The 13,920-nt window shown below is 40.3% G+C and overlaps 1 protein-coding gene and 1 long non-coding RNA gene across 5 annotated transcripts in view; both read left to right on the top strand.

Moving 5' to 3' along the window:
- The window catches only part of LOC5566586 (E3 ubiquitin-protein ligase SH3RF1), a 108,243-nt gene extending 100,520 nt beyond the window's left edge, over nt 1–7,723 (top strand). For 3 of the 4 annotated variants that reach the window (XM_021854762.1, XM_021854761.1, XM_021854760.1), the window contains exon 11: nt 5,886–7,512. In XM_021854762.1, coding sequence (XP_021710454.1) covers nt 5,886–6,060 — 175 coding nt within the window. In that variant the 3' untranslated portion in view covers nt 6,061–7,512. Of the gene's footprint in view, nt 1–5,885 lie in introns of all 4 variants that reach the window. The other variant, XM_021854763.1, reaches the window with a different exon arrangement.
- Nucleotides 7,724–11,990: 4,267 nt separating this feature from the next.
- LOC110678939 lies at nt 11,991–12,755 on the top strand. Its single transcript, XR_002502064.1, has 2 exons — nt 11,991–12,571; nt 12,646–12,755. It is a non-coding gene; the product is annotated as an uncharacterized LOC110678939 (long non-coding RNA).
- The last annotated feature ends 1,165 nt before the right edge of the window (nt 12,756–13,920 follow it).

A 13,920-nucleotide genomic window follows, 5' to 3' on the forward strand; every position in this document is an offset into this window, starting at 1 on the left:
AACAGACCGTGACTTCGGTCCTGATGAATTTGGATCGGATGGCTTTGGTCGTGTTGGTTTGGGTAAAGTCTGCTTCGTCACATTTGCATATGACTTTTGGACGAGCAGTTTTTTATTCTGCACACAAGTAATACCGTTGTGTACGTATTCACCGCAGTGCTTACATGTCTGTTGCTGCCCGAAATATGACAGATTTGTCGTTTCTCCGTCAATTGTAACGAATGATGGAATGTTGGTGTGAACCATCATCCGCACGACGCGCACTCCAGTAGGAATGCCGCCAAAGTGATATTTTTCATCCCACATCAGCTCGTGTATCGATAGAACATCACCATATCCCGACAAGAATTCGGTAATGCACTCGTCCGAGACATCTTCTGATAGATCTGTGAGTTTTACCTCTACAGCGCCATCTTCTAATACGATTCGTAGTGGGTAGACCTTTCCGTCAACCTCTGTCGAGTGTTTGTTGTCGTGCTCGGCAACTACTCGTTGTGCCACTTCAAGCTGTCTCACTTTCACGAACGCACAACCTAGACTTCGACTTGTCTGGATTCTCGCGACATCTTCGCGAGTCAACCCGAGTACAGTACCCACAAAATGGTGAAGCTCCTGATAGCTTGGCTTCTTTGGTACTTTCGAATAGTCGATTCGAAAAGTATTCCCGCGGCGACTCATCGCGAAACATTCGCACGCGGCGACGAAGAACGCGATACGAAGTGGCTCGGCGATGTCCAGCGAGAAATAACGACTTGGAGAAACAGTGCTTAACTTCGTAGACTTTCTGTGCGAAACGCGACTGCTCCGCTCGGAAGTTGAGCGCTAACTTATTGAATCAAAATTATTATCGGTACACGCACCAGCTAACAGTTAGGCTTTGCGAAGAAATTAAAATTTACCTAAATATCTGCTAATTTATGCCAATCAGATGCATTTGAAGTCACTGTTGACCTTAAGTGTTCGGAATATGAGTCAAAACGGTACTTGGCGACGAGGTTGATGTAAGATCCCTTACTGCTGAAGCGACTCTCCAGTGTAAAAATCTGGATGAGGTCACCGATGCAGCAGAGGTCTCGGCTGCCCCCAAAGAGCAGTGTGTCATCGACGTAGCCAGTAAGGCCATCCACCTTAGAAAGGGCCCGCAGGGCATCCAGATGGCGGCGATCAGGCTGCCGGTCGCAGAGGTCAACAAAGCGAACTTGGGCATACTGATCGGTTTGCCGGTTGAGCATACAACAGCCTCCTGAAGTTTGGTTCAAGTATTTCGGGAAGGGCCATAAGTCGTGGAATTGCAATGGTTCCGACAGAAGTAAGATGTGCAGAAAATGTGGCACCGAAGGCCAGAGGGCAAGCGATTGTAAGCAAATCGCTAAGTGCTTAATATTTGTCGACAGAGCAGACAGCGGACATTTTACGGGCGGACCCAAATGTCCGGGCACAAGTGGAGTATTAAAGCAGCCAAAACGAAAGTAACACAGTTAAATTTAAACCACTGTGATGCAGCCCAGCAGCTGCTTTGGCAGTCAGTCTCGGAAAAACCAAGCCTGATGTGGTGTTACTATCGGATCCACACCGCATACCAGCCAACGACGGAAACTGGGTGGCGAATAGGTCTCAACCTGGGAGGGAGGCACCGATACTACACACGAAATATAGAACAATGTTTGTTTGAACTGCAAGATAACTCCAGCTTGCCAACAACAATCAAGGCAGGCTTGGGGAAAATCGCTAGTTTTCTTTTGTTGTGTACTTTCGATTTTTCCTGACAAACATGGAAAAGGGCCACAGTTTTCTATGCACTAAATATTCATTTTTATTGGAAAAAGTAAAACGATGCGTTTTTCAATGCATAAAGCATTCAATGCATTCAATCCGATTGAAAGGTGCTCACGTGACATTACTTGCATTGTGTACATGAATTGATTTTCATTCGATTTTTGTCACTTTTGAACAGTGTTGCATTTGAACGCGTTCAGTTTGCGTTCCAGTTCAAACTTTTGAACGAGGGATCAAGCAGGCTTGAACATTGAGCAGTTCAAAAATTTGAACCCATGCGAGCTGAAAATTGAACGCGGAATGAAAACTGTCGTCATGGCAGACACACGACTTATTTCAATGTTGCAAAATTTTGCAAAGATGTTAGGAAACATTTAAGGTGCCATATATTTGTAACGATTGGAATTCAATATGTTATGATGTAATGTTTTTCGTGTTTTCAGCTTCATTGTGCATTTTGAAGCGAACGGGCCGTTCTTGAGCAGAATCTTGCACCGAGAGTTCAATCACAGACAAACAGACGTAACACTTTGAACAAATCTCGATCAAAATCATAGTCACGAGGACATGTACGCCCAATGCTAAAATCAGCGTTTTTGGCCGACGGGCCAACAGATGGCGGTAGTGTGTAAACGTCAAACACGAACAAAAACGAAGCAAGCGCTGCGGGTGGCGGATTGGCCACCTAACATATTTTTGAATCGACCGTTAAAAAGGTGGTCGATGGACAATGATGAGAGTGTGACGTCTGTTTGTCTGTGGTTCAATGCTTACTAGGTTCTCGTGCAAAATTAGAACGCGTTCAGTTCACTTTTGGCTCGCGTTCAGTTCAAAATGCATCACTGCTTTTGATGAAATGCGAAAATGTGTTTTAATTAGTTACGCGCTTTTTCCATGTTAGTTCAATGTTTGAGATCTGGACTCACAGTGACAGTTCGTGATAGCGGAACCCCGGCTCACTATGACGTACAGAAATTGTGTATTGGTTTCTCCCTCCCAGGTCTCAACAGCTAGCAGCTATAGGGACGACAGGACGATACCAAATCCATGAAGTTGTCTCTATCTCAAATGACGGTTTGGTGACAGAAAAAAAAATAACGGCGTGTTCTATTGCAGTTGTTACGCGCCCCCAAGGTGGCGATTGAGGAATTTTGCCACACGGTCGAGAAATAGTGCAGAATCGATTATCGACGTGACGTTTTGTAGTCCTAATCTTTTAGGTACCAAGAACTGGCGCGTTGATGACGGTTATACTCATAGCGATCAACGCTGCATTGAGCAAGGAATCTTCCCGGATGTATAAAAGCGACAGAAATTGGTGCTACTACCAAAGGCGGGGAACCCGTCACCCACCAGGTGACCCGTCGGCGTATAGACCTATGTGTCTACTAGATACGACGGGCAAGTTATTGGAGAGGTTGATTCTCTAAAGGCTAGTACCGTCTACGGAGAGTGCGGATGGCCTGTCCAACAACCAGTTCGGATTCAGGTAAGGTAAATCTACCCTGGACGCTATCCAGTCGGTAGTTCAGACAGCTGAGGTGGCAATCAAGCATAAAAGGAGCGGCATCCGTTACTGCGTGGCTGTCACTCTGGATTTGAAGAATGCGTTCAACAAAGCAAGCTGAGAAGCGATAGCCCACGCACTTCACCGCCTCAAGGTACCGGTGCAGTTGTGTAAGCTTCTAGAAAGCTATTTTGATGGTAGGATGCTACTGTATTACACAGAGGAGGGGCAGAAAAGCGTTCGAATTGGGTCCTAAAATGTTTAATGAAATCTTGTTTTTATTCAATAACACGAAAGAGCACCTTACTACAACTACTTTAGCAATTTTTTCCGCTCAAATAACGGCTATATCATGTTTAAACTTTAATTTAAAAATTGGGTCCATAAATGAACCTTGACACTTAAGATCACAGGGGTTTTAGTTCGACCACTGGGGTTGTTCCTATCTGACATTTCGGAAGGGACACGGAAAACAAAATACACCCAAAATTTGAGTTTAAGCCAAGGCGTGTGACAAAATTTAAAAAAAATGTTTTTTGGGCTCAAACCAACGGAAAACATTAGAAAATTGAGTAAACATGTGTTATTGGCCTAAACTTAAGCGTTTGGCACTAAAATAGGGACGGGGCTTTAGGACCCTATTACCGCGACAGTACCTCAAGGTATCTTGGTACTTAAGTGACTTGCGATAATGATGTTACCCGCAAGGTAAAAAGGCGTCTTGCAGCTGCGAATAGGGCTTTTTACGGGCTTCGTAACCAACTCAAGGCCCGTAGCCTGCAGACGAAAACAAAATTCGCGCTATATAAGACTCTTATCCTTCCGGTTGCTCTATACGGCCATGAATCCTGGACGTTAAAAGAGGTCGACCGGAAAGCGTGCTGAAGTGCTGCGAACAAGAAAATGGCATCTGGCGGCGTCGCATGAAGAGTTGTACCAAGTATATAAAGAAGTGGATATTATCATGCTCATGAAACACGGCCAAACTGCGTTGGGCTGGTCACGTGGTACAAATGCCGGAAGAACGACATGCAAAAATAATATTCAGTAGAGAACCCGGACGAGGCCGTCGGCTTCGTGGTAGGCCACACACACGTTGGCTTTTTGCAGTTGAAGAGGACTTAAGGGCACTAAACGTTCAGGGCGACTGGAAGCGATTGGCTTAGGACCGAGCCCAGTGGAGAAGAATTATCCATTCGGCGTAGATTCAACGTAGCGGATTGTAGTCCATCAAGTATCAAGTAAGTACCCCAAGGTTCAATCTTGGGCCCGCTGTTATGGAATGCGATGTACGACGACGTTCTGAGGCTGCCCTATGTCACCCTAGTGGTCTATAGAATCGATGGAGGAAGTAGAGTTGACAGCAGCGCACTCTATTTCCATAGTTGAGGAATGGATGAAGTCTAGGAAACTAGGACTGGCCCGTCACAAGACTGAGGTGGTGGTGGTCAACAATCACAAGTCCGAGCAACGGGCGAATATCTCGGTAGGTGATTGCACCATAGAGTCCAAGCAATTCCTTAGTCATCTTGAGGTAATGATCGATGACAAGCTCAGCTTCGCTAGCCACGTTGAATATGCCTGTAAAAGGGCATCTACGGCTATAGCGGCGCTTTCGAGGATGATGTCTAACAGCTCTGCTGTAATTGGCAGCAGAAATGGGATAACTCCGTTAAGAGTAGATGGGCCCATCGACTAATACCAAATGTGTCATATTGGTATGGAAGAAACCATGGGGAAGTGAACTTCCACCTGACGCAGTTTCTGTCAGGACATGGTTGCTACAGACAGTACCTGCATAGGTTCGGGCACTCAGAATCTCCTGCGTGCTGGAATGGAGAAAACAGCGGAGCATGTCGTGTTCGATTGCCCCAGTTCCATTGCTTTGAGAGGTCGCATGCTCGAGGGGACACGTTGACCGGCAATATAATAGAGAGAATGTGTGCGGATGCCGAATGCTGGAATGCAATAACTACGGCTGTCACTCACATTATGTTAGAATTGCAGAGCCTACCAAGAGTTGGCTGCAGAGGATTAGCCCTGCCGAGGCTGGTCCCTTGTAACATTGTTTAAGTCGGCTAGGAGAAGCAGTTTGCCTAGGCTACTTCTGCTACACGTGTTGTGCTATATGCACTGGCCTCTCCCCAGACAAATTTCGTAAGTTGGTTCCGGGGAGATAAGGGTCTGAGGCCACGGGTAATGTCGATGCACTGTACACCACTTGAGCAGTTCAAAAAGAATTGCTCATGTACAGTGCATGGGCGGGTTTTAGCGGGTCATCGTTGGTGCGTCATCCCCGCACTCCCTGAGTTACCTTCTCTGTTTGCAGATTTTCCCCTTGTAAAAAAAAAACAAAAAAAAATCTCCGACCAATAATCATAACTTTTTCTGATCGAGGCTATGTTTCATACAGAAACGTCAAGTGATTACAGTGCCAAATTGGCAAAAATGATAAAAGAAATATGATTTGATGTTTAAAATGAGAAAATATTTGTTAAATACGTATAACACTGTAAATGAAATGTTCACAGACAATTCAATCATTTAATTCCATTTCTTTTTTGGAAGCCACATTGAGTTATACCTTTTCGATTCATTCCAGATTCAAATGCATCGTTCCTTATCCACCGAACAGTGAGTACGAGCTGGAGCTTCGTGTCGGAGACATAGTGTTGGTGCACAAGAAGCGTGATAATGGTTGGTACAAAGGCACGCACCAGCGTTCTGGCAAAACCGGCCTGTTCCCGGCATCCTTCGTCGAGCCCGCAGAAAAATGATATCGTAACTAGGAGGCATCGTTGGAATGAATCTGTTAGTTTTATTTTCTACTTATGGTTAGTAGTCTCCGAGGCACTGATTAAGTGCAGCACCCAACAGTGGTATAATCAAAAGTCGGTATTAATAGTGGTCGTATCGTGTAGCAAAGAGTCAGTATGTGTTTTATGTTTTTTTTTTATTTGTCTCTACTAGTGGTAGAACAAGAGTATTTAGCAATCCTTAGGTAAGCGAAAGAAATACAGTATGATTGAAGCAAATTTTAGGGCAACATTGAATTAGGCCAACAAAAAGTGCAAATTTGTACCTAATTTTTATCTTATTGGGTCTTTTAAAGTCTGAATCGTAAATTTAAATGAACAGTTTTAGGAACGTTAAACTTAAATCCTGATGATGATATAATCAACCATAACAGTTGTAGGCAATTGTTAGCATGACAACAAAATTTTATACAATTCAGATTAAATTTAAAAAATACAACCTATTGTTTTCGTAAAAACGCTCTGTAATCGTTGTTTGTGTCTGTCTTTCTAAGCAACTTTCGTGTGTCTGTCTTTGTATGTATAAGTTTATAGATCAAAGCTCATTCCGCTAACTTGAAAAAGCAAACATGTTGTTGTACAAATTTTCTCAACCATATTCTAGCCTCTGCATTAAATGTTGTGTTTGAATTATGTGACTACTTTCAAAGTAACAGAATATAGACATCGTCGACACATAATAGCAGCGAACGAACGCATTTATAGTACTATAATACTCTTATCACACAATCTAATATTCAACCGCATGCAAGGTCACGAAGAAACACATGTAATTCGATAACGATCTTCATTTCACATTTTATGACTAAAAACGTTTTCCAGGAAACACTATCACCATTTGATGGCCATAAGGTCAAAATATACTCGTCAACGATATGATCCAATTGGCTTGATGTTTTTTTTTTAAATCAAAATAATGGATATTGAATTGTTGTTTCTTGGTGAAAGTGTTTCATGAATGTCATAATCTAACGCGCAATAGTCAAATCTTAAAAAAAGATGGAAAAGATTAACTCAGAAGCAAGTATTGTCTAACAAACTGCAGCTAACAAACCGAGCAATGTCTTTGTTCAGTTGCAACCAAATAGCAAAATCAAAACGAACAAAATGTAACATGTGCAACAACTTCTAATAGAAATATACCTTATTGTAGATATTGTGCTCGGCATAATCTGAGCCAACATAACTGAATTCATATATTTGTTTTTGATCGAGAAAACTTTAGAGTATTTACTGTTTTCTAGTAAACCTATGCATTATCGACACAAGAGAAATAAATGAAATTGATAGCTAAAAAAGTTTAATCACGTGAAAAAACAGAACCAACACGACTCACATAATGGTCTCAAAAGTTTATAAGCTCGTTAAAAATAAGTAGAAAGAGAGCTGAAGTAAAAACAAAGAACATCATTATCGCACTAAATCGAAACAGGGTTAGTTTATGTTCTAAATTGGCGAAAATTCAAAACTTCGCTTTTCACGGTAAAATTTGACTCGTCAGCACAAGCGTAAAAGATGGATGCCTACAATAAAGTGAAGAATTGAATTTCCGGAGCTGTGGATGGGTTTGGGTAAACATTTGGAAGCATTTTGTGGTAATTGAAACAAGGTTTTGCATTTATAGTGTGACGAATAAAATAAACCCTTTTAGGTATGTAATAGCATCATGTGATTCGATCCAAGTGTTTGGTAATAATCTGACTTTAGTTTGGGAAGGTTTGGATATATAATAGTTAAAATTAGAAAAGAATACCAGGCAACATAATGTTATGGGGTCACGAAAAACAGGTATACTCGTACTTTAAATATAAATCACTTAAAAAAAAATAATGTGTTTGTTACTTCATATCACACATTCAGAGTTATTTCTAGAGCAATTCTTTGACGTGCGGGAAACATTGTTGTTTGTAAGATACTAGTGGCACAGACTCGTAACATTGATGGTATTCATTCATTCATTCATTCATTTATTTATTTCCAGTAGCGTAAGGTTTAACCTTTTAAATTACTACATTCGGCGACACATTGCAAATTTAACATAAATAATAATTTCACAGTTTATAATTAGTTACATAGTGTACTATAAAGTCTTATATAATACTATCTACTCCAAAAATTCAAACATTTTTCCTTGAAAGCTACTTCTGATGTTTCCCGTTTAATAGAATGGGGCAAACTGTTCCAATTTACTATTCCTCTAACAAACATTGAGCTAGCATATGTTAACGTGCGATTTGCTAGGATTATTATATTTTGCGAGCGCTGCCCACGAAAAGGCACAAGTTTTTGAAACAGGGCTGGTGGGTTTTTAATCTTTATCAGTTTTCTCAGAAACATACAGGATCGATATGCGTAAAAGTTCTGAAATGGACAGCCAAGGAGGTTCTTTTGGAGATGGCTCACATGTGCAAAACGACTCAGGCCGTACACAAAGCGAACACAACAATTAAGTGCTACGCGGAGCCGATTCATGGTTTCTGCACCAGGATTTACTAGAAACGAATCACCAAAAATAAAGTGGGGCAAAATGAGCGTCTTAAATAACTTGAATCTTGTTGTAACCGGTGTTTGTTCGGCACAGTACCGTAACGATCTAAGTCCAGCGTAGATTTTTCCACACTGTTGCAAAGCCAAACCGTCCCACTGCAGATCATTCTGGAAAACATAGCCAAGGTTGTTCACAGAGTTTGCCCATTTTATCGGTAGTCCATCCATCATCATTTCTGGTAAAGGCTCAGCTGATTCCACGCGTCTTCTTCGGTTTCGGACCAACAAAGCTACGCTTTTCGATTGGTTTACTCCCCGAGCAGAAGAAAATAACTACTGAATTCCAAATTGAGGTATTCCATACCAGACAATTTCCAATACTTACAACCTGAATAAGGTATGAATGAGCCCTGCATAAGAGGTAAAATACCTCAAATAATACCTTATGCATATTCTACAAATACCAAGCTGATAACTAGATCAGGTATTGTAATACCTAAATAATACTTGATGGATTTTCATATAAAAGTGAAATTTTTCAATACCTCCAGCAGTCCTCAATAGCTATCGAATACCAAAATGAAGTATTTTTAATTGTTTTTCAAATACCGTTATAATACCAAAATGAGGTATTGACAACTGAATAATACCTAATTATGGTATGATACCAAAATATGGTATGCATAAGTTATTGGGGAGTTATTTGTTCCTCCTCGGGTCTCAATCCGTTCCGGTTACACCATTCCATTATCCTCTCTAGATCAGCGTTCATCATTGCAGTCAGTTCACGAGCACAAGGTCCTATTCGACCAATGTACAGCTGCACATCATCTGCGTATAATTGCATGGAACAGTGTTTCAGCACAGTGGGAAGGTCATTGATGTAACAACTGAATAACAATGGTCCTAGTACCGAACCCTGTGGGACTCCTGACATTACAGTTTTGCTTTCAGAGTATCGGCCTTTACAGCAAACTGTCTGGCTTCTATTCGTGAGATACGACTCAATTAGCCCAACCGCAGGAGTTGAAAAATTGAATTGTCTTACCAGCTTGGAACATTGCTTTTGCATTGCTATCGATTAAATTCGTTTCCACAGGGTCGTGACCACTACCTGGTAATGTTAAACTGCGCCCAAAACTCTACGTTATTACAGTTAAACCTCCTTGAGTCGATGTTCCATTACTCGATATCGACTCGTGGAACCATACTAAAAATCAAATTTCATGGTTACTATGATGGTCCCCTCAAACAGCTTCTCATAGCATTGCTGTTCCATGACTCGTTATTTCCGTGAGTCGGTGGTCCCTTCAATATCGATTCATGGAGGGTTGACTGTAACAAAAGCGATCTAAATAATGTTAAAACTTAAGAAAACCCAAGCCTCATGTTCGATGTCCGTGTGCCATGGGAACAATTCCAGAAACATGGAGAAAATTTCCAGAACTTCACTCAGTGCCAAAAGTGGAGTCATGGTACTAAACATTGCCGCATGGGTGCTAAATGTATGATTTGTGGAGGTTCTTTTCACGCTAAGGATGTCTGCACTGTAAAGGAAGAGATCAAAAAGTTTGTATGTGCAAATTGCGGGGCAACCATAAGTCCAACTTTTGGGATTGCCCTTCGCGCAAATGAATCGTTGAGGCTCATACCAAGCAGATGAATGGCAACGTTTTTTGTAGCCGGAATTCTCCGTCCGATATTCTTTCAGGGTATGCCGCATCACCAGTGGCGTAGTTTTGGGGGCCCGATGCGGTGGTAGATTCGGGGGCCACTCGTAAAGAGGTTTGCAAAATATGTCTTTTATAAGCAAGTTCACACGTACCTTCAGTATTGAAGACAGAGGTGAAAAATCCCGAAAATTGTTTTACGTAATTAATGGATCGCCCTTGAAGAACAAAACATGAACAGATTCTTCTGAGGTAAAACTCTGGAACTTCTGGAACTGCTGGAACTCTTCCGAAATTCTTCAAATTCTTGGATAAAAAAAAAAAAACTCCTTGTAAAAGAAGTCTTAGAAGACATTTTGCAGGAATATTTGAAAAAAATCTTGATAAAAAAAAACAGGCAGAAGTTACTGGGGAAATTTTTGAGTTTATCACTTGAAGAACTTCTCGTACAGGGTATCCGCATATTATTCGTACTAAATTTGAAGACATGCCTCTATACAACCGAAATAGATACTTTGAGCATTCTTACATGATTTAATATTATATTCTCAAGCATCAAATTTGACCCATTTTTGATTTCAAATATTTGTGAAATCCATCCCAATCGTGTTAAAAACGCCGTTTTTCGAGCATGATGGAAGAGAAATGCCCTTCGAACTCAATGGATTTGAAACTTTTCTGTTTCCAGTCTATTTTAAAGCCAATATTCTGTAGATAACTTCAAAAATAAATAGAAGATTTGAATGCATCTTATAGAAATTATATATAATATGGCTAGCGCCGCTACGAAGAATACGTCTCCAATAAATTTCAATTTGATTATCTCAGTAAGAAGCATGAATTTTGAAATTATCAATCATTGTATCTTTCGCTATTTCATAGAAGTATTAAAAACCATACATCTAAAGAGATTTTTTATTGTTTTAAATGAGAGATAATCTTTCACATAATTTGTTGTTTTGTAATTTACGGACATCCTGTAGTAATTAACAAATTCAAGAAGGGCTCCCAGTGAAACATTAGGGACGAATTCAAAAAGATTTTCTATAATCTGAAAAATGTCGGACTTGGCCAAGGGTACGCCAAGAAATCCCTTCAGTGGTTTTCAGGGGCAAATGTTTAGAAGTCCCCTCAATGAAATTCTTGCTTGAAACCTTGATAAATTCCTAGAACAATTCTCGTATGCAATCTTCAAGGATCGTTGAATAAAATCAGGATAATCATTGTCGGAAACTCTGTGGCATTTTTTTAAAACCCGTCCATATCGGATTGTCAAATCGATTATTACTAGCTATTTTATAGTGGTTTTACGCCCGAAGCAATTCTTCTCAGAAATCAATTGATAATTTTTAGGTAGCATTGCTCATAATGTTCTTTACATGAAAGCACTGGAAAAAGATCCCTGAATTTGCTGCTAATATTTATTGTGAAGAAATCCAATTAAAATTTCTGCAAAAAAAATCCTGAAATTTCTAAACGAATTCTTGAAAGAATCTTCCCTTTTTTAAAACGAAACCTTGGAGGAATCTCAAAATAAGATTAACAAAAAAAGTGGTAAAACTCATGGCATAATTTTATTTAAATTACCAGGTGATTTTTTTTTAATAAACATCCTGAATTATTATTTAAGGCCACCCGAGAATAAATTCAGATGATTTTTGGTAAGTATTTTTGGATGATAAAAAAAAGGAATTTTGATTACCTCAAGCTCAAAGCTCACCAACGCTCCAGATTTTTGGAGGCCAGCAAATTAAGGTGCATTGAATTGGAAATCAAAATTCATGAAGTATTTTTTTATAAATCCAAAGCCGTGATTAGACTCGACGTTTAAAAAAGGTATCTGAGCCTACTTAAGTTTCCATATGATGTTTAGCTGAACGCGGCCCTTTTCGAAGGCTCAGTTCTTTCATGCACCCAATTGATTGAACAACAACAAGGAAAATAACTTACTTAACAAATATTTGTGGAGGCCCCTAAAATGTGGGGGCCCGAAGTGACGATCCCCCTGGGCCCCTCTGCTGACTCTAAATCTAGCCCTAAAGTATTGAAAATAAAGGATAATCATGGGGCCCGTATACATACACTCAAGATAATAGCTCCCTTAAATATATGTGCAATTGCATATACAGAGCTCAATTTTTGATTTTCATTATTTTTATTTGCCCCACATACTCAACATATTCTCATCGAATACTTTCTATCTGGGTCATATTAAAGGTATGTGTAGAATTTACTTATGTGTATCCCATACCACATGGTATAAACGAAGATGGCCGCCAATAAGAATTACATCGATTTCTATTGATAACTTGAAGGTATTTATTTGAATATAAATCATATAAAAAAAATGTTAGAACTGATAATTCATCAACACATATTTTCTTTGCAGGTGTGAAAATACTTTCCCATCAACTATCACAACTGGAAGATGCTCTGGCGAGGTTTAGCAGTTAGCAGAAAAGGATGAGACTTTGGCGAGAGCAAACCAAATGAGGTGAAGTAAAACTGTAAAATAAACATGCTCATGGTCTGTGCATCAATCTGTGCTTATAGTATCTGTGCATCAATGATCGAAATATATCTGATTCACAAAACAAAATTGTGTACCATGTGTTTTAAGTATGAGAAAACATTGTAAACATCTTAATAAGGTAGATCAATATATTCCATTTAGGCATCCCCTGAATAGTATGTGCAGACATTATTATTTCAATGAGGACAAACATTAGCGTTAACTCATTGATTTCGCACATACTATGCATATGCAAACCCCCATTGCAAAAATCCATGTAGGTTTGCACATGAATCAAATGGAGACATTATCTTGAGTGTAGCTAATCCAAATCTCCTCCAAAAGCTATGCTTATTATACAAATTTTTAGTTTGGGATGATACAAATTGTCAATTCCCTATAAGCTAGGTCGAACTTTCAATACTATGAGAAATCCACACTGCAATTTTGGGGCCCCTATAAGCTCGGGGCCCGGTGCGGACCGCACCCCCCTAGCTACGCTACTGCGCATCACCCCCATCTCCGGGAGATGACCCTTCAAGAGTTCACCGCAGAAACATTACACAAAGCGCTTCCCCAGTACCTGCTGTTATCGGTATTGGCAGTAGAGCTGGGAAAGGTAATAGTAGTAGGTTCGAGATTTTGCGAAAATCACGTGACTCTTCTAATACAGTAGTTCAAAATTGTGAATCTCATCAAGTAGCCTATGTTGGGTACATGATTTTTCTTAATCAGTAGTGTCATTGAAGGCTGTAAATGCGGAAAATGCAGCGGGAAATAGAACAATTTTCTACAGTAATTTGGTTTGCCCTTAGCAACGGGTGTTTTGTTATTTTCAAGGCATTTTGCCTACAGCAGTGATACGCGTGAGTTCCACGCTTCGCTGACTGTGATTTGCTACGCTTGCCTACTGTAGTGTGAATTTCAGAACTTTTCCCAACTCTGATTGGCAGAACTAGTGTAAGAACACGATCAGCAACGGATAGTCGCTCCGGCGGTTGCTTCGCCCTGCAATGGAATATCCGTGGTCTTAGGGCCAACATCAGCAAGCTAAAGCTGCTCATCTTCAACCTCGAATCGTGCCTCGTAGCCTTGCAGGAGACCAAGGTGAACTAGACTGCTGTTTCGCCAGACTTTGTTGACAGAAACTAT

This window comes from Aedes aegypti, chromosome 3, assembly GCF_002204515.2.
Source record: "Aedes aegypti strain LVP_AGWG chromosome 3, AaegL5.0 Primary Assembly, whole genome shotgun sequence".
NCBI lineage: Eukaryota > Metazoa > Arthropoda > Insecta > Diptera > Culicidae > Aedes > Aedes aegypti.